At 44.4% G+C, this 20,782-nt stretch overlaps 3 protein-coding genes across 4 annotated transcripts in view; 1 reads left to right on the top strand and 2 right to left on the bottom strand.

The window, feature by feature from the left end:
- The window catches only part of SARNP (SAP domain containing ribonucleoprotein), a 48,491-nt gene extending 38,919 nt beyond the window's left edge, over positions 1-9,572 (bottom strand). Inside the window, exons 1-3 of one of the 2 annotated variants that reach the window (XM_018048118.1) lie at positions 9,372-9,572; positions 7,441-7,493; positions 276-419 (exon numbers count right to left, since the gene is read on the bottom strand). In XM_018048118.1, the coding sequence (XP_017903607.1) occupies positions 276-419; positions 7,441-7,447 (151 nt within the window). In that variant the 5' untranslated portion in view covers positions 7,448-7,493; positions 9,372-9,572. The remainder of the gene's footprint in view (positions 1-275; positions 420-7,440; positions 7,494-9,371) is intronic. The other variant, XM_005680393.3, reaches the window with a different exon arrangement.
- Positions 9,710-12,708, top strand: ORMDL2 (ORMDL sphingolipid biosynthesis regulator 2). Its single transcript, XM_005680392.3, has 4 exons — positions 9,710-9,820; positions 10,893-11,067; positions 11,213-11,364; positions 12,233-12,708. Exons 2-4 carry the CDS (start codon positions 10,894-10,896, stop codon positions 12,366-12,368), a joined length of 462 nt encoding a protein of 153 aa, XP_005680449.1. The 5' UTR covers positions 9,710-9,820; position 10,893; the 3' UTR covers positions 12,369-12,708.
- DNAJC14 (DnaJ heat shock protein family (Hsp40) member C14) lies at positions 12,938-20,496 on the bottom strand. Its single transcript, XM_005680390.3, has 7 exons — positions 19,663-20,496; positions 17,752-19,217; positions 15,120-15,226; positions 14,811-14,918; positions 14,280-14,440; positions 14,095-14,197; positions 12,938-13,884 (listed from the first exon to the last, which is right to left on the bottom strand). The coding sequence occupies exons 2-7, from the start codon at positions 19,159-19,161 to the stop codon at positions 13,674-13,676; spliced, it is 2,100 nt and encodes a 699-aa protein (XP_005680447.2). The 5' UTR covers positions 19,162-19,217; positions 19,663-20,496; the 3' UTR covers positions 12,938-13,673.

Raw genomic sequence — 20,782 nt, 5'->3', positions numbered from 1 at the left:
AATTCGACTTCGAATCATCCAATTCTCAGTCTAATGATACTTGCTTTACCATACTTCCTTTAAAATAATTAGCTGAAATAAAATTATAACGTCTTTTAAGTGGGAAAGGGGTATTTCATTATAACTACTGTTTTAGATAACAAGAGTTTTCTTGAGAGTTAATTAAAATCTTACATCATCAAAAACCCAAAGGAAAAAAAGAAATCTTCTGTATGGCAGAGCCTAAAAATTAATCTCCTCACTCACATCACACTTTGGCTCCACAGGGAACTCACCATGCTCTTCAAGATACGCCTGGAGCCTGTTGATGAGATCTTGTTTTATTCCCTTGGTCTCCAAACCACGAGCAAGACACTCCTGCTTTAGTTCAGCAAGCTGAGAAAAAAGAATAAAGCTTTTCCTTAATTTACAGAATGAACCTGGTGGGGGGAAAAAAAAAAGTAGCTCTTACAAGAAAGAAAAAGAAAGTTCACCCCATAACTACTGCTCTTAATCCCACCAAGCTTTTAGGTCCACAAGATGATTCACTTTCCCTCAACAACACTCAATATGCAAGAGGACTTTTCTAACAGATGGTGAAGAATAAGCCTGCTTTAATAAAATTGTTATCTATTCATGTATCTATTTATTATATAAATCTTTAGCTGTATCTGAGCGGAGGGTATTTTTTTTCCCCAACTACTGTACTAGTTCATACAAGGAAAGAATGAATCGTTAAGTAGAATATATAATTATCTAAAAGCAGATTCTCCTTACTATTATCCCAGATTCTTTACTTCAATCTACTATATACATGCATACAAGCCTGATCACCACAGGATTAGGTAGATATGTTAGCTAGTTTAATGTCAACAATGAATCACTTAAAGGATCTTTGCCAAAATGGAAAAAAATATGTAATGGCATGCCACAGAGCTCTGCTGAAGATTTTTAAATAAGTAATTTGACTAAAGATCTAATAGGCATGCTTACAACTTTGCAGACACCAGGAGAAGAAGAACTGGTAAATTACTGACAGAACTAAAGCTGGGGATGTCAGGGGGTGTTGCTGGCTCTTCAGGGAAAACAATGATCCAAAATGAAGACTCAATTTAGAAGAAATAAGGTATACCTATAAAGTACTACACTTATATTCAAAACTTTATTAAATTTATTATATTCAAAACATCATTAAAAAAAAACAACAACAGATGAACAAGATCTGGCCCAACAGTAACTCAAAGGATAAGACCTCAGTCAGTGTTTTAGAAAGATTATAAGTGCAAAAAGGGATAACTACCTTTTGTACTTTGGTAGTTTGCTACCAAAGTAATTCTAGGTTAAAGGTAACTTCAAAAATAGAATCTATATTAAATAATGTAATAGCCTTACTGGGCTCTTTATTCTCATTTTAAGGCACATAATGACATGCTGATCCAAGGAGAACAACAAAGAAAAAGGAAGGTTTTAAAAATCCTATATGCAGATCAGTGCACAAACAGATATGTGTCCTGGAAAAGACTTTACTAGTTTTGAAGTACAGATCTAAGACCAACCAGTAGAAATTAGAAAGCAGATTCCTATAAAAGAAAGAATGTTGTAACTAAGGAACTATGCTGGTCATCTCTAAAAGGCTTTCAACCAAGGAAGCATTTGGAAATGGAGAGGGAAGCTTTTTTTCTGATTGGGTATTCAGTGAGTAGGACAGGTAGGCAGGGAGGGATACAACATGGAAAACTGTTCTGCTCAAGCCAACAGCTCCCTCTACTGAGAAACACAGTAGGTAATCACCCATTAAAAGCATGGAGCATAACAAAGCATAACAAGGCATCTGAAGTCAGACTACACGGGGTTCAAACTCCAGCTTTACCACTTATGTCTGTGTAGCCTAGGTGAGTAACGTAACCACTCTGTGCCTCAGTTTCCTATGAAATGGGGATAATGTAACAGTACCTGCAGCATAGGGTTGTTACAAAGATTAAACCAGTAAATATCTGTAAAGCATTTACAATAGTGCTTAGCAGCTAGTTAGTGTTAGAAACTGGTTGAAGAGTTAGACAAGATTAGACAGAATCACTGTTTCTCTGATTTCTGAATTTCACAGATCATATATTTTTAAATAGGTAGAGAGACAGGGCTGCCAACTTTTTATAGCATTCCAGGTTGTGGACCAACACTTTTGTAAACAAATCAATTACGAGAAAATCAGTCATACATTTGGAATGTAGCAGTGATGTCAAACTGCTATAAAAGTTTCTAAAAGCTTACTTTCTTTTTTTAAATTTATCTCATCATTAACCAGTAACAGTTCATGGATGAGCACTGACCTACAAACAATACAGTGAATAGGACTAATCTAGAATCTAGATTCTAAGTGATCTCTAAGGTCCATTTCTTAAGATTCTAGATCTTTCCCATGGTGGCACTTTATTTTTTTTCAGTTACTGTGTGTGTATTTAAAGGGTACTGGGTGTTTGTTTATAACACAATACAATTTCTTTACTTTCTGTAACTCCTAATCTTCCTTTTTTCTTCTCCTCCTCTAAGTAACATTAAGGGAAAAGGAATGTAAATATTCAGGCAATTCAAATTTCAACTTTCTAACAGAGCTGTTCCTCCCTTCTCCTTCCTTCCCCAAATTGTGTGTAGATACAGACGGAAGTTTACAAAATCTTTCAGGTAACAGGGAAAGATAGTCAGTGATAGATTCTGCACAGGATGCTGATCTAGCACACCTGAAGCAGACAGACTGGTACAACTGGTTGTTTAGCATGGACAGCATCCACCACTGCTAACCACTGACCTTGCTACTGCTGTTGAAATCTCAGCCCCCAACTGGCTCTCATTCCCTAACCTCAGGTCTTTGGCTCATTCAGCAGTCTTCTCAGCACCTCCATGTCCCCTTCTCTAGTCAAATGAGAATGTTACATACATTTTTACACACTGTTGCATCACTTTATTATTATATTGTGGGTTCCCCTCCAAAAGGGAAATTGCTGAGTGAAAACAGAATAGCTGAAAATAAAGTCATTTCACACATTTCATTTTGGCACAATTACATTAGTAGTAGAACAAAACCCTTTTAAAACCTCAAATATGGACCTATAACGTCAAATCTTACCCATTTTTATATGCATCTGACTTTAAAATGTTTTGAAAGAAAATATTTAAAAACCAAGATGTATTGAGTGAATTGTACAGCATGTGAATTGTGCCTCAATAAGACTATTAAGAAAAAACAATTTATAGAATACTGTATGTAAGATACTAACATTAATGTAAAAAAAAAAAAAACCATGCAAACACATAACAGTCATACAATGTTTATACACAAGATGCCTGGGCAAGAAACAGATAAAACACCAGCTGGATCTCAGAAGAAACCTGAGGACATGTAAAGGAGAGAAATCTTTTACCATATACCCTTTTTACATCTTTAAAATTGTGAAGTTGAGTATGAATTACCTATTCAAAAACTAAATTTGGGACTTCCCTGCTGGTCCTGTGGTTAAAACTCTCAGCTCCCAATGCAGGGGGCCCAGGTTCGATCCCTGGTCAGGGAACTAGATCCCACATGCTGCAACTAAGACCCAGTGCAGCCAAATAAAAGAATTTAAAAAAAAAAAAAAAAAAAACTAAATTTCCAGTCTCAATCCTAAAATCTTATTTTTCAGTATTAATAAGGCATTTTTCATGCTACCTATCCAACCAGCAGGGAAAGGACTGACTGATCAACTAACGACACAATACATTTAACATTAATCCCCATTCATTGCCCTGTGATTTCTACTAATTTACTCATCTTGAATTTTGATTCAAATATTGTTCACCTGTTATCTCTCAACTTGGTTTATAAACCTTCAAGGACAGAAGCATTTTATATAATTTATAACATTTCATATGATAGGATTTAAATTTCAAGTATCAATACATGCCAAACAAAAGACTAAGTCTTTTGCACATTTCCTCATTTAATCCTCACAACATCTATGTGGTTGATTTTATTATTACATTTCATAAATTAAGAAAACAAAGCTTAAAGAAACTCAGTAATTTGCTTAAAAAAAAAAATCACCCAGCCAGAAAATACTGAAGCCAATAGCCAGCTCAGATCTCTCTGATTTAAGCCCAATTTTAAGTATCAATATGAAGGATGGCTTTCATGGGCACACTCTCTCTCTTACTATTTTCCTCTTACCTTTCCTCCTCACTCTTTGCTAGCTCTTCTTCTACCCAATCTTGTAAATACAGATATTCACTAAGATGACTTTGGCCTCCTTATCCTTCCACTTGTATCAAAGGCTTTTTCACTTCCCAGAATCCAATCATTGGCAAATCCTGTCAGCACTTCCTTCAAAACAGACACAGAATCTAATCGCTTGTCTTTCTTTCATACAAACTATTGTAAACTCTTCAGCCCTTGAACTTCATTACAGTTTATTCTCAACAAGGTAGTCAGAGTGATCTTTCCGACAATTTAAGTCAAGAACATGTCTCTCCTCTATTCAAAAACCCTCCACTGGTTTCCTATCTCATTAAGGTTAAAAGCCAGAGTCCTAATGATCACCTCTAATACTTTGTACAAGGCTCAAGCTTTCATTTACTTCAAGACTTTGCTTAAACATCACCTTCTCAATGAGGTCTTCCCCTCAGTCGCCCTACTTAAAATTATAATACCTTTCTCTTTTCACAGTTCCTCCTATTTCTATTTTTCACTACAAATTTTATCGCTATTTGACATACTATATATTTCACTTGTTTACTGCGCCTCCCTGTAGTAAAATATAAGCTCCAAAAATTTATATATAGAGAGAAATATTTTAATAAATCCCACACCTTTATTTTCAGCTCTTAGCTCCTGAGCAAAGACCCATATTTCCAAATGATTACAAGATATCTCCAAATGAGTATCTCAAAGACATTTATCATTTATGCCCCAAACTGAACTTCATCTTCTCTCCTGCACAAAACTGGCTTCTTCTCCTCCCAACTTAGACTAAAGGTATCACTACTTGGAGTCACCTTTCATTCCTCTCACATTTAACTGATCTAAAAATACTTAAAATTTTATATCCAAAATTTCAAATTCATTCCTGCTTTTGAAGCCACTGCCAATAAGTACCCACTGTGTATCAAGCATTATCTTATCAGATACAGGAAAATAATCATAAGCAAAACAAAGAGTTCTCGCCCACATGGAGCTTAGAATCTAGTAGGGAAACAAGGCAAGCAATGATCATACACGTAATGTTTAACTGATTCTAAAAAAAGTACAGGGTCCTATAAAAGCATTTAAAAAGGGGTCTGACTGTGTGTGTAGATGAATGTAACCCATCCTACCTAAGGGTTCACTGGATAAATGATGTTTGACTGATATCTGAAGGGAAACCCAACAGTTAATTCAACAAAGGCCAACCAGTCCATTCTAAAGGAGATCAGTCCTGGGTGTTCTTTGGAAGGAATGATGCTAAAGCTGAAACTCCAGTACTTTGGCCACCTCATGTGAAGACCTGACTCATTGGAAAAGACTCTGATGCTGGGAGGGATTGGGAGCAGGAGGAAAAGGGGATGACAGAGAATGAGATGGCTGGATGGCATCACTGACTTGATGGACATGGATTTGGGTGAACTCCGGGAGTTGGTGATGGACAGGGAAGCCTGGCGTGCTGCGATTCATGGGGTCGCAAAGAGTCAGACATGAATGAGCGACTGAAAGTGAAAGTGAAGTCGCTCAGTAGTGTCTGACTCTTTGCGACCCCACAGACTGCAGCCTACCAGGCTCCTCTGTCCATGGGATTTTCCAGGCAACAGTACTGGAGTGGATTGCCATTTCCTTCTCCAGGGGATCTTCCCAACCCAGGGCTCGAACCCAGGTCTCCCACATTGTAGACAGATGCTTTATCTTCTGAGCCACCAGGGAAGTCCTGAGCGACTGAACTGAACTGAACTGATGGGGGTGGCAAGAGCAATGCAACCAAAAGCATGTATAAAGGTTATGAGTACTAAGGTATGGACAAGCAGTCATGCACAGCAATTTAGAACAGGAATTCTGGAGACAGACCGCCTGGATTTGAGCCACCACTTACTAGGTACATGACCTAGGACAAGTTATCCAATCTCTTTGAGCTTCCGTTTTTTTCTCATTTTTTGTTTCCTTCAGGCTAAGCCACAAGGCATGTGGGATCTTAGTTCCCCAACCAGAGAGCGAACCTCAGCCCCCTGAAACTGAAGCATGGAGTCTTAACCACTGGACCACCAGGGAAGTCTCCATTTTTTCTCATTTTCGATAGGGACAACACAGGCATTTACCTTACTGCCTTAGGATTATCGTGAGAAATCAACTTTTGTGTACAAACTGATTTGACCAGTGTCTGCCACATAGTAAATGTTAGCAGTTAATGAACAGCCACTCTGATAAGTGAAATAAAGTCACTAGCTGGAATTTGAGAAACTAAACTAGATACTGGCAGGGATAAAATTAAAAGGTTCTAAGCAGGGGAGTGACTACTATAATAAAAATCTAACTGGTGAAATTTCTTCCTCTCCAGGCTCCATCCTTCTTACTGCCAAAAGAACACAAACTGGGAAATTCCTAGCAGTCCACTGTAGGATTCTGCGCTTTCATTGCAGAGTGCCTGGGGTTCCATCCCAGGTCTGGGAACTAGGATCCCACAAGCCAAAGAAAAGTGGCAAAGAAAAAAATAAAAAAACTCATCACATCAGCTCCTCCTTTCAAATTTTCAAAGGTTCCCCACTTTCTGCCTGTATGACAAAAACCAAACACCTTACACAACTTAGAAGTCCTTTTCAGTATCACTCCAATACACCTCCAGTCACACAGTTCACCTACTTTCCTTTTCCAAATGATCTTCAACCACCAACACAAATGTACTTTATGCTTCACTATTACAAATGTCTCACTGTTCTTTATCCACCCTTCTAGTTCTCTCATCTGTAGTCCCTTTTCTCACAACTGACTGGAAATCTGGTACTATAACAATTCAAGGCATTTTTCAGCCACAATTCAGTCTCTTTCCAACTGCGTTGGAATGACTCCATTTCTACAAAACCTTCACAAATTTGCAGTTGATGTGGCTTTACATTATCAATTCAGATAGATATTTTTCATTCCTACTTCAAAGCTTGCTCCTTTCCTCTGAGACCCCACACTATAGCCCCAAATTCCTTTTATAAAAATGGAAAGGCTTAAAAAAAAAAAAAAAAGAGAGAGATAAACCCTAGGTCAACCCAAAAGTAAGGATCACTCCATGATCAACAGTAGGATCAATCCATGATCAACAGTGGAACCAAACATTATCTGTCTTGGAAGTTAGAATTAAAGGCATGAGTTCTTAACCAGAGGTCCATGGACTCCTCAGGGCTCCAAGGTAATTTTATGAAGCCCCTCAAATTGCATGCAAAGTCATGTGTACATGCCTTTTTCTGGGGAGAGGTCCATACCTTTCATCAGAGTTTCAAAGATATCTGTGACCTCCAAAAGGTTAAGAAGTGCTCTAGAGAAAAAGCAAAGACAAGCAAATATGATTAAAAGAGTGAATCCTTTTTAGGCTATTAGGACTGCCTCATGCTCTCTAAGACTATAATAACCTGAAATCAGATCAGAGGACATTATCCAATCAAAATCGAATTTAACCTGGAACTGACATACAGATTTTTATGGAAGGTGGAACTCCATAAACCAAAACAAAACCTATTAAGGCAAGTCACAAGGCTAGTGACTTACTCCAGGGGTTTCAAAAAATGGAACTAATATAGGAAGAAAACATTAGATCTTATATTCATATTTCCTTTTTATTCCATTCAAAAATTCCTTTTCTGTGTTTCTTTTATAACATACAAACAGTAGTTTGTAGTATACAACAAATATGTTGTATATGTAGTATATAACATATACTAGTACTAATTTTGGAGAAGGAAATGGCAATCCACTCCAGGACTATTGCCTGGAAAATCCCATGGACAGAGGAGCCTGGTAGACTACAGTCCATGGGGTCGCAAAGAGTCGGACACGACTGAGCGACTTCACTCACTTCACTTCACAGTACTAATTTACAAGTTAACTTATATATAATGGAAGTAGCTGCTCAATTTTTCACTTGTTATTCTCTTAGCAGAGGACTGATATAATCTACTCATTTCGGTACCAAGTTAACAGTAACTCCATGTTAACACAAAATCCCCCTAGTACAGCTTAGATTCCATGAGTAAGAAACCTATCAACTTTCACTGAAAGTCTAACTGGTGTCAACTAATGTGATTAAGAGGACCTCTCTCTCTTTGCTCTTACTCTCCTTACACTTTTTTTTTTTTTTCAAGCACATCAGACTTTAAAGAATCAGTTTTCAGCGTGGGTCAAATCAACCTGGTTTGTCAAAGGTTCCCAGGACGTGAGCAAAACAGGACTGAAAAGTGATGGGAAAACTACCTGTCAAACCACAAATGGACAACTTGAGATACTCTTAATTTACCAACCCAAAAAAACAAACCCATTGTTTTCTTCCAAGAAAATAATCTAAATATGAAAAAGCTCTCAAGATTCCCAAAACACAACTTAAAACCTCTTCTGTGATTGAGTGTCACCCAGTGGTGAGACCAAGAGATGCAGGGTCTACCCGCGAAATGAAATGGGACAGAGGTAACCCTAACCTTGGAAACGTTTTCCCAAAATATTACAGTTCTGAGTGACTTGTCTCTGGGGTGGTGGGGCGCAGGGTAGGGGGAAGGCTGGTAGTTGGAGAACCGCGTTGAGAGAACTCGAAAACTTTTCCATCTGGGGTATCTGTGCCTTCACTACCTCTTAAAGTCTCCTAAAGCCCAGGCCTCTAAGGGGAGGCCTCTCCTCGGGTTTCCAAATTTGCCCCGGGGGCGTCACTCCATCTAAAAAAGGGGGACGGAAGCATTTTCCGGATCAAGTCTGAGACCTAGACAGACAGAAATAAACGAAGCTGCCATCCTTTGCTACCGGGAATCCCCACTTTGGACAACAGACAGGAAAGCACAAACCCAGGGGAAAAAAAGGGGTCCCGGGCTCCGCACGGGGCCAAAAGGAGGGGACCACTGACGTAATGCAGTTTGACGAGAAACAAGAGAGTAGAACAGGTTGAAGGCACTTCCACAAACCGGTAGAGAGGTGACGGACGACACCACAGTGGAGGAAGGTGCTGAATAACAAGTAAGGATACAGTAAAACCGTGAGGAGAAATGGGAAAAGAGAAAAGACGTAGTGGGGGAAGAAGGGCGGCACAAAAGAACAGAACTAAGGCGAGAGCCAGAAAATGGAGTAGAAGAACCTTCAAGGAAAAGCCGCCAACCCGCCAGCAAAATTTAGTCTCCGGAAAAGTCCGACCCGGCCCTTCCCCGCCTCACGGTACCTTCAGCTTATGAAGCTCCACCGTCTCAGTCGCCATCTTGTTACCCCTCCACTCCGCCAGGCCCCCACCCGCTACCTCCACCTCCGGGAGCTCCCGCCTCGGCGCCTACAGCCACGGCCGGCCAATCGTTGGAGCTCTTACTCCCGCCTCTTACTATCAACTCTTTCCATTAGTCAATAGCTGGCGTCGCCCTCTCTCCTCCAAGCGGCTTTCCCCACCTCTCTCAAAAGGTGGGACCTGGGGAAGGGCGGGTTCGGCACCTCCCGAACGACGGAAATAGTGACCAATTGTGCGTCCCCGCGGCGGATCGCCAGCCAATGAGTGGTGACGGCGCTGACCTTGCTCCACCAATAGGGAGAGCGCAGATGGGCGGGGAGGCTGCTTCCTGGAGACCGCAGGTGTAGAAGCAAGCGCCGCGCCCCGACCCCGACGGCTTCCGAAGCTGACAGGTAGGTTTACCGGGAGACTGGGAAGGGGTCCTTAGAAAAATGGTGAGAGGCGAACCAGCCGGGTGGGTGAAGCGGCGGTGAGCAACAGACCGAAAGAGGGGCGCTGAAGACAACCCTAAGGGAAAACGATGAAGGAGAGAGGGCCTGGGAGGAGCAAGGGGGAGAGTTCAAATCATTACTGGGGTTTAGAGAATTTTAGGTAGAGAGCGGGCCAGATCTGCTTCCTAAACCGGCGTCATCAACTTAAGGGCAAGCACGATTTTAAAAGGACTAAGTTCAGACGATCAGAGCCGCCCTGAAGTCGGGACTAGGGCTCCACCTCTCGAGACGCTCAGCTCACGTCCCTTCCTAGTTCAGTGCAAAAGCCCTGGGCACATTCTTGCAGCTGCCTGCTTACATGCCACGGAGATGAGAGGACGGGGGAGCCCCAGAGGAAAAGGTGGGGACTAAGATAGATTGAAACCAGGAGAAGGGGACGACAGAGGATGAGATGGCTGGATGGCATCGCCGGCTCTATGGACATGAGTTTGACCAGGATGCCAGGCTTCCCTGGTGATGGACAGGGAAGCCTGGCATCCTGCAGCTCATGGGGTCTCAAAGAGTCGGACACAACTGAGTGACTGAACTGACGAGTATAGATTAGAAAAGGCAGCTTTACCTCCTCATCCTTCCTTAGTGGTTCCTTGTTTCCCATGACCCTCTTTTCTCATTTTGGGTGTACCTAATGTCTTCCTGGTTCCTTATTAACTTAAGGATAGTGAGATACTTCTGTTACCGTTGCTCCTTGAGGTGCGCCAAGCCTATGCTTACTCCTTCAAGTTACAGCTTAAGTGTAAGGATCAGAAGAAAGACTATCATGTCTCTAACATATAGAATGAGTTCTCATCTTGCCTTCTAAATTTTTTCCCCCCAAGTCTTCAGTTTTTCCTTTGTGTGTAATGGGGTAAGTTCTTTCATTCCCAATAGAGTCCGGGGGATTTGGGCTACTCAGGAGACAACTTGGAGCAGACGACTCCAAGAAGGGTGCAGAGGAAATTAAGTTGGTCTCCTGCCTGATCCCCCACTGTGGTAGGATGAATGTGGGGGTGGCTCACAGCGAAGTAAACCCCAACACTCGAGTGATGAATAGCCGGGGCATCTGGCTGGCCTACATCATCTTGGTAGGACTGCTGCATGTGGTTCTACTCAGCATCCCCTTCTTCAGCATTCCTGTTGTCTGGACACTGACCAACGTCATCCATAACTTGGTGAGCACTAAACCATGCCCTTTTACCCACCCCAGGCTTTTCCCAACCAAAAACAATTACTTGGAATTTGTCTTCCTTTTGGGATCTCAGCTGAGGGACTACTTTATGCCCCGGTACCTCACACTGTCCCATTCCCTCCTCCCAGGTTATGTATGTCTTCCTACATACGGTGAAAGGGACACCCTTTGAGACCCCTGACCAAGGAAAGGCTCGGCTACTGACACACTGGGAACAGATGGACTACGGGCTCCAATTTACCTCTTCCCGAAAATTCCTCAGCATCTCTCCCATTGTACTGTGAGTCCAGGGGGAAATAGGGGAGATGCTTCAAAAGCCAGGTACAGAGGTCCACAGGGAACCTTTAAAAACCGTGGACTTCTACTCACCTAGACCCTGTGAAGATACATTAGCTCTAAATCTAATGAGAACAGTAAAAAGTAGAAGACAGTAAGCAAGCATTACTTGCTGCCTCCTTGATGGTAGGAGAATGGAGAAGGGCTGCTGCTGCTAAGTCGCTTCAGTTGTGTCCAACTCTGTGCTACCCCATAGACGGCAGCCCACCAGGCTCCCCCGTCCCTGGGATTCTCCAGGCAAGGATACTGGAGTGGATTGCCATTTCCTTCCCCAATGCAGGAAAGTGAAAAGTGAAAGTGAAGTTGCTCAGTAGTGCCTGACTTGTAGCGACCCCATGGACTGCAGCCCACCAGGCTCCTCCATCCATGGGATTTTCCAGGCAAGAGTACTGGAGTGGGTTGCCATTGCCTTCTCTGGGAGAAGGGACTAAGAAAAGATAAAACAAGTAAAACAAGTTATTTTACACTTCCAAAGAAGTGAATAAAGGCAGAACTGATGTAAATCTGTGAGAAGTGGTAGCAAGAAGGATTCTAACAGTCACACAGGCTAAAACTGCTTCAGCTGTCATTTGCCACCTGTCATTAACAATTTTTTTTTAAAAAAAGCACAAATTTATAAATCTCCAGTTAAAGGTGCTGATTATCTCCCCAACCCCAAAGTAAATATTGTTAATATAGCTGAAATATTTTTAGATATCCTAGGACTGCATGCAGTAAAACTGGTTATTTAAAATAGAAAAGAAAGTCACTGGAAAGGCCTGAATATGGATAGGGAAGGCCAACTTCATTCAACCTATTTCTTCTCTCCCCAGATACCTCCTGGCCAGCTTCTACACCAAATATGATGCTGCTCACTTCCTCATCAACACAGCCTCACTGCTTAGCGTACTGCTGCCCAAGTTGCCCCAGTTTCATGGGGTTCGTCTCTTTGGCATCAACAAATACTGAGAGATGGGGCTGGGGACATTGGAACAAAGGGCTGTAACATCCCCCCTTTCTCTATACAGCCTGAGAACTATGCAACTTTCCCAAACGCCCCCACTGGAAATGCAAACTTTCACAAATTTTCATTGGAAAATGGGGTCCCCTGGGCCCAGCCCTGCTAGGAGCAGGTTTCTTTGAATCAGGAAAGACAGGTGAGGTAAGGGGCAAATCACTCTCCTATAGCAGGAAGCCATGCTTGGGCAGCTTTTTGGTTGATTAAGGGTTTCCCTATCATCCACTCCCACCACCTTCCAGCTCTGTTTTACTGTGTGTTTTCCTTATAATAAAGATAATTTTTTTCATATATGGCTACAGTTTGGTCAGCAGTAAGGGTAGGGAGATGTCTTCATAAAGCCAGAGAAGAAAGATGCAACAATGACTGACTTACAGAACTACAAAATTTCTTTAAGGTATTTTTTTATCCCCCTCCCTTGGTCCAGCAGGAGGTGCCCTTCACTCTAACACTTAGGAAGCAAAAGATTTTCAAATGAGAAAAAGGACTCCAGCTATATGGGCAAAGAAGAGAGGGAAGATACAGGTTGCCAGTTACGTATTTATAGAAAGATAATCCCCTGGCTTTAAATAGATATGTACATACAAATATGAACAAACTTAAAAAAATACAAACCCTTGGATCATAAGGGGGCTGCCGGGAGCCCCTTTACCCTTCCCCCTCACCCAAGGGCAGAGGGCATGAATCTTGTTTTTTAAAAATTATTAGTTTTGGCCATCCCTGCAGCAACAAGCATGAAGTTGGGTGATTACCCACAAGGTCAGAGTTCCCACTCTCTGAACTCTTATGTATCTCCTATAATTAGGGTTACATGCTTTCTTGTTCTTTTAACTAGTATACTGGGGCAAAGGAGGGGGCTCCCTCCTGAAATGAGTCAAGAAATGTAAGATAGACTTGTTTGGGGGTGGGGGGAGTGTCATCTGCTCTAAGAAGCAAAAGACAAGATAAAGGCATACAGACCCCAGGGAAATACCCAGTTCCCACACTATGGGAGATCCAGCCCAGGTCCAGGCCCCAGGTTCTTTGTTCTAGACATTCCCTACTTCTTTGGTATTGTCAGAAGAAAAGATTCAGTTCCTGGGTGCTGGTGGAGGAGGGAGAGTGGTTCCAGGGCTTCCTAAAAGTACTGAGTGAACAATTTGAGCTTAAAATTTTCCCTTTTTTAAATATTTAAAAATAAACAAATCAAATTCCATCTGGTGCTGTACACAGCCCTTTTGACTCCCTGACATTGATTGGAGGAAAGAGAAGGGGTGTCAACGTTGGAAGGGCCTCCTCACTTTCTTCCGCCGCTTCGGTTTGGCGTCTCCCTTGGGTACTGTGCTGTTGGGCTTGGAGGCTGCAGTGGCCCCAGGGCTGGGCTGAGGAGCTGCAAAGAAGTTCCCGTTGGACATCTGGCCTGGGGGTACTTGAAAGATCCGGCTCAAGAAATCCTGAAGGTCAGCAGGAGGGGCATCTGGAGTAGCTCTGAGAGGAAAACAGAAGGCATGATGAGGCAAGAGATACTGGAGTCAAATGGTTACCTAGTTCATCTATTTATACATATGTTAAAGACATACTGAGTCAGGTCCCAAACACTTAAATGGTGAGACACCTACATGTCCTAAACAGCATGTCATTGGAAACCATATTCAGAACTAGAACAGTGGATAGATCGTTGAGAGAAACACCACCTACCTCTGCCGCCCACTGGTGCCTGGCATCCGTGAACCAAATGAGATGTGATAAGGGACTCTGTGGGTATCTGGGGAGATTCCCACACGCTGGCATCCAGCCCACTCTGCAAGCATGAGAGACAATTAGCCAAAATATCATAGTTCTGAGGATATATGAGCCCATACTTCCAGAGGACAGAAGTATACCTGTGATATCATACACCTTTCCATCCATCAGCGCAAAGTAGGTGATTTTGAGGCCAAACATGCTTGACTCTGCCCAAAAGTCACCTTCCTCAGCAGGATGCAGCCTATTACACTCAGCACAGTATCTGGCACTCTTAGGTTCCCGGTCCATTTCGAACCTCCTGAAATTCAACAAAAGGACAGTTTCTTAATTATATGTTAAGACTACCTAGAGCATTGCTACAGTCTCATCATTACTGATGTCTCATTGTTACCGACAAGTATGGTTACTGACAAACATCTAAAATTACCGCCACTCAGTTGTTATGTATGCCTATGTATGCCCTGCCCTCAACCTATCTTAAAGCCAGAAATACTACCTTGTCTTCTTGCTAATTCAGATCTTCAATTTCTTGACAATATGGCATAAGTAGAAACTCAGGGTCTTTTTACTTACCATCTGGATCCCACAACTACCAATGATACAAGGAACGTTTTTGGTCACCCAGTCCCTAAACTGGCTGTCCCAGTCCTGTCCTATTTAAATCATACCTATGCTTTCCCTGGCATCGGCTGCACATCATAGTATTCATTGCTTCTTGCAGCTTGGACAGAAACTCATTCACTGACCGGCTCAGCTCATTTTCAGCCATTCGTTTCCTGAGAGAAAAAAGGCTATGTAAGTCAGGATATTGAGTGAGGGACAAAGAGAGACAGATCTATTGGCCTCTTGAGGCCCTTGGCCAGCTAGACAAGCCACCTCAGTTCTGCCTCGGAAAGCCTTCATCTGTAAGTCCAGGGATCTCTGCTATTGAAGGTTATTCATTTACCCTACCTAATAATTTTCTAGCTCCAACTTACATCTCATATTCCTTCCGTCTTTCAGGGTTGCTGACAATATCCCAAGCTGCCCGCAAAACCTTGAAGGCCTCCTCAGCCCGAGGATGATGATTTTTGTCAGGATGAACCTGCCAAAACAGATTTCATTACATATCCATTCCAAACCTCTCCTCATCTTGAGTCAAAATAACCTCATATCAACAGGTTATTGTTGATAATTTCCTATTTAACCCCCTTTTGAAGAATCAATATAGCTTAATGGTTAATTGCTCTGCCTCTGAAGATAGATCTGTATTTAAGTCCTGCCTCTTCTGCTCATTAGCTTCATGACCTAGAGTATTTTATCTATCATGGACTGTTAGTATTAAATGAGAATACACATGAAGCAGAATACAGAAAATCTGGCACTATGGTGATCCACCACTCTAGTGTTCCTGGAACTGTCCCAGTTTTAGCATTTAAATTTCATGTTTGAGGAAACCTTGCAATTTCAGGCTAACAAGGATGGTTTATCACCCTGTCACACATACTAAACTCTTATATTTTAACTTTGTTGTCAGTCATAGAGTTCCAACAATCCTCAAATTCTGTTTCTAACTAGGAAATTTTCATATCTACTCAAAACTTCCTACAATGGTTTGTCTTTCTGTTCCAGGTGTGAAATAACATACCATGACCCTCAGGTTTTTAATCCACTTTTCAGCCTTTTCTCCAAGACAAATAATATTCTCACTTCCTACAGTTCCTTGATTTTTCCCATCCTCATTCACCAAAAACAGAGATAAAGCTAGTCTCTTGCAGAATGCTGTCATCTCTCTCATATCCCCAAGCTTACAGAATGCGAGTAATGGTCATGTTAGGCCCTAATAAGGGCAGTGAGAGGCTGTATAAAAGACTACAGGGACTTGCCTGGTCGTCTAGTGGTTACGACTGTGCTTCCAATGCAAGGGGTGCAGGTTCAGCCCCCTGCTTCAATCTTAAGGAACTAAGATTCCACATGCCCCATGGCTTGGCCAAAAAGAGCCCACAGATACTCTGGCCCAGAACAAGGCAGTAACTTCAGGTTATGGGACAGTTCTACTAAGGTTCAGGGAACTTTACTTCGAGAAAGTCAGTTGAAAATGAGAATTTTTGAATGACATTCCCCAAAAGACAAAATCTTTTAAAAGACATGAAGGTGAGAAAAGACCTCTACCATTAGTAACAATTTGAGAGTGAAAACTGTTCCTCACTCTCAGAATAACCCAGGCCATCCAATAAGGGGCATATATTTCCCACCAAACTAATTTAGTTATCTGCTAAGTTTCAGGTCTGGTATTTTATTGTACCTAGAATGGTTAATGGAAACTCTGGTTGCCCATTCCTCTTTCATGTCATGCAACCACTGAGGGAATTTGCACACTGGTATTTTACCAGTCAAGTTCCATACACTCAAATAGTCCTCCAATGGAATTTACACATTACTTATAGTCGTGGACTTCCCAGGTGGCACTAGTCGTAAAGAATCCGCCCTTCAGTGCAGGAGATTTACAAATGCAAGTTCGATCCCCTGGAGAAGGACTTGCAACCCACTCCAGTACTCTTGCCTGGAGAATCCCATGGACAGAGGAGTTTGGCAGGCTACAGTCCCTAGGGTCGCAAAGAGCCAGACATGACTGAAGCGATTTAGCACGCAGAACGCATTTATATTCCTAACAGTTTTACTTGTACAGAAATAGCAGTAACAATCATATCTAAAAATAGCAATCAAATATCTACTTCTAAAAGCAATTTGATTGCATGCTTGTATTAAACCATTTCCCTCAAGCATTTAAGTCACAACCCCCTATATCCTACCTAATCACCAACATTTTCATGTATGACATACATACATACATACATACATGCCTCTCCAAGATTTATGTCCCATTTGCCTTCCCTTTCCCAGCCCGGTTGTTGGTCTTGAGATACCTTTTCTTTCACCTGGTCCTGGAATAATCACTCTCTGAATCTTCCCACACTTGCCTCACTAGGAAGGCAGTTGGATTTCCCTGCGTTCAGAAACCCCTCATTTGTTCAGGAGGAACTGATAAGCGTTCTGACTAGGCCTCTTCTCCAACCTACTCAGAGGGATTTCACCTTGATATTCCAGGGTGAGTGAGTCCAGCACTGTCTACTATACCAGGTTCATTTATTTTCATTGAGAAAAAGAATTTCATGATACAAAACTTCAAGAGAAAAGTCAGATCCCCTTTCCAATTCTTTCCTGAGAATTAAAGATAATTTTTCATCTTCAAGTTGATTTTATACTCTCCCTTCCTCTGCTGTTGCTGCTGCTAAGTCACTTCAGTCGTGTCCGACTCTGTGCGACCCCATAGACGGCAGCCCACCTGGCGCCCCCTTCCCTGGGATTCTCCAGGCAAGAATACTAGAGTGGGTTGCCATTTCCTTCTGCAGTGCATGAAAGTGAAAGTGAAGTCGCTCAATCATGTCTGACTCTTAGCGACCCCATGGACTGCAGCCTACCAGACTCCTCCATCCACGGGATTTTCCAGGCAAGAGTACTGGAGTGGGTTGCCATTGCCATCTCTGTCCCTTCCTCTACTCCACCTAAAAATTGTAGTGGAAAATAAAATATGGGAACAAAGAACTGGAAAGAGGGAAGGGTACTCACCATCACTGCCAGCTGCCTATAGGCCTTCTTCAGTTCAACATCTGATGCTGTGGCTTCAACCCCCAACACGTGAAAAGGGTTTAGCTCATCCTCAGGAACCCCAGCCATGGTCAAGAGTCGAGCCACTTCCTCTTCAGGCTGGCAGTAACGAGCACCAGCTACAGGTGCATTCCCCTGCCTATTGGTCCTCTGTTTGACCCAAGGTAACTCCAGCCAACCCAACTGAACTATTCTTACCAGCTGCTGCCAGGGCCTGCTCTCTCTCAGCAGAATCAGACAACGCTGCCAGGTGGGAGAAGCCAGCCAAGAGAAGAGCCAGGTAGCTTTACCCCTCCAGCCTAGCCGGTCACTCAATCCTACCAGAAACCGCCAGCCCAACTGTAAACAGCCCAACAACAGGGCCAGAGCCAGGAGCAGCAAAGCACCCACAAGCCTAAGAAAACGGGTGAACAGCCCTGCCCCATAGCAAAACCCCTGGCTCAGAAACTGGAACATCGCCTGGGCCCAGCCCCCCAGCCGCCCTGCCCACACTCCCACCCAGACACGTAAAAGGTCCAGATCACTGCCTTTCAGCTGCCTGCATGCATAGATGAGATGGCCACAAGTCTCCACGTACTCCCCCACTAATACTAGCAGTTCAATCAGCCACCAGAAGCCTGCCTGTCCAAGCTGACACAGTTCCTCTGCTCCCCACAATCCCAGTCCTCTGCGTTTATCTGCCTGACTCCGTTTCCGGCCCAGCCGATGTCGACCAGGGGATCTGGGATCTCTTCGTCCACCCTCCCGAGTGTCCTCCTTGGCTGGAACACGGTGCCGTTGTCTCCGGGGTGCAGGTTTCTTTTCACTGTGCACACGTGAAAGATCACTGGGAAACTTAAGAGGTTCCTCTTCATCATATTCCCCTTCCAACTCTTCATCTTCCCCCAAAGCTGGAGAGGTACAATGGTGGCAAAAGTTGCTAGAAGAGTTATCTCCTCCCTCAGAGTAAGGCCCTTCAGGGATTCCAGGGGTTCCCTGGCAGTTACAAGTAGATGGAATGGAAAGGAAAGAAGAGTTCCCATCATCCTGGTACCCAGCCTCATTCTCTCTTGAGAGTTCCTGGTCCACTCCTGACTCTTCTGAAGATGCCTCACTCTGATCAGGGTCCTCTTCAGCCAGAGGGGGTCCTGGACCCCTTGGGGGTCCATGGCTTGGATCCGACCAGTGGGCTGGATTTGGGGGCTGTGTATACTTAGGACTAGAGTGCTCTGTGAGGCAGCGGGTACCATTAGGAGCAGGCCCCGCTGAGTCCCTGAGTCCTGAGAATGAAAGTATGTCAGGGTCCACAGAGGGTCCTAAAGTCCTGAGGGAGGCACCACCACTGTGGTGGGCTCCACACAACCCTCCTTCTCCGGGGTGCTTCTGGGCCATGACCCCGGGGCTTCCTGAGGATTTTAGGTCACAGCCATCATGGTGACTTCTGGTGCCTGTAACAGAGGTATCAAGTGGGGGTGATCAAGGATAGGACCAACAAAAAGGTTAAATAATCTTAAATTGGGTATATATTGAATGCACCCACCTCCCTTGTTTTAAAAATTCGGGGGCAATCATCACCCCAGCAATAAAGCCAATACTACATTAACGGCAACGCTGCTCCCTCCCCCGACTCCTCCAAGCTCCCTTATTATTGTTTCTTTCCCCAGAAAGCTATAACCCTAAAACAGGAGAAAAGGGAGGTACCGCAAAGGGTGTGGTCCTGGGGTCACTCTTGGGAAAAAGGGAAAGACGACCGGAAAGGGGGCCGCAGGCTGCCAGAAAAGGGTGGGGACCGTGCGGCCCTTCAGGAACATCTGGGGGAGGAGCTTGAGACTCCCCCTGACAGAGTCAACCCGTTAACCCTAAGGCTGGGTAGAGGGGATCAAGGTAACATACCGAAGAACGGCGGTAACTCCTCCCCCTCGAGCAGCTGGGCCGAGGGCCAGGGGGAGCTACGAGAGCAGCTCCCCCGGCTCCGCCTCCCGCTCACGCTCTGCTTCCGCCTTCCGTCCCCGCCGCGGCCGCCGATTCGCGTCTACTTCCACTTCCGAGGTCACCAGGGAAGACACGGGAAGGAAAAGTAAAAGCGATCTGCCGAGGTGCAAGCCAGTCCCGCAGGCTAAGTCGAGCCAGAGGAGGTGGTCCAGGGGAAGCGCTGGCCCCGCCCTTTAAAGGGCCCTCTGCTGCCGCCCTCCGCGTGCTGAACTGGAGTGCCCGAAGGTTGCTCCACCGGAAGCGGAGCAAGCGGGCGCTGCTGCAGTGCCTGCGGACTGGGAGCAGATTCTCAGGGTTCCTCTGGCTGTGTTCTTGGGCTTTGCTGAGACCAGGAGATAGAGGAAAGCCACCGAGCCCAGTCTGTTTCCCTTGCAGACAAAATCAGGGAACGTAGAGGAACCACCGCACTGATCCCTTCCCTGCTGCCTGTAACGAGGACAGAGGCCTTTTGGTATCATGCGGGGGTGGAGCGGAGGGGAGGAAGCCCCGGGCCTGCCCCCGCCCTGGACCTCCTTCGCTGCCCCTTCTTTCCCAGCAACCCTCGGCCCCCACCTCCCATCCCAGCGCCTGACCCAGCTGGCGAACTGCCTTGTATAACTGTAGCTCCCACGGCCCGGATCCGCCCCTCTGGATGCAGCTCTCAGGGCCCGTCGCGAAGCGGGCCGGAGGACTGGGAGCGTGGCTCTGCTGGGCTTAATACCCCAGCGGAGGGTCAAAAAACACTGCCCTTATCTGCGTGCTTCTTTGCATTTCGTTTGCATATCGAGATGTTTGGTCGACGCTGACAAGCGCCCCCGCCCCGACGCAGACCCGGGCTTGGGTACCCTCTGTCGGTCCCCTGCTCTACAAACGCCTCTCCGTTAGTTCCCCTTCCAGACCCTCGTCTTGCTCCGCAAGTTTTTCTACCCGTGAACCCCTCGCCGGCGCCCCAGATCAGTAAGAGCCCCTTCCTGGGGTCCCCGATCCGGACCACCAAGTTCTCCAGGAGACAATACTCCAATTCTCTGGGAAGTGGAAGAAA

This window comes from Capra hircus, chromosome 5 (genome assembly GCF_001704415.2).
Source record: "Capra hircus breed San Clemente chromosome 5, ASM170441v1, whole genome shotgun sequence".
Classification (NCBI taxonomy): Eukaryota; Metazoa; Chordata; class Mammalia; order Artiodactyla; family Bovidae; genus Capra; species Capra hircus.
This window is presented reverse-complemented; position numbering and strand designations above follow the sequence as displayed.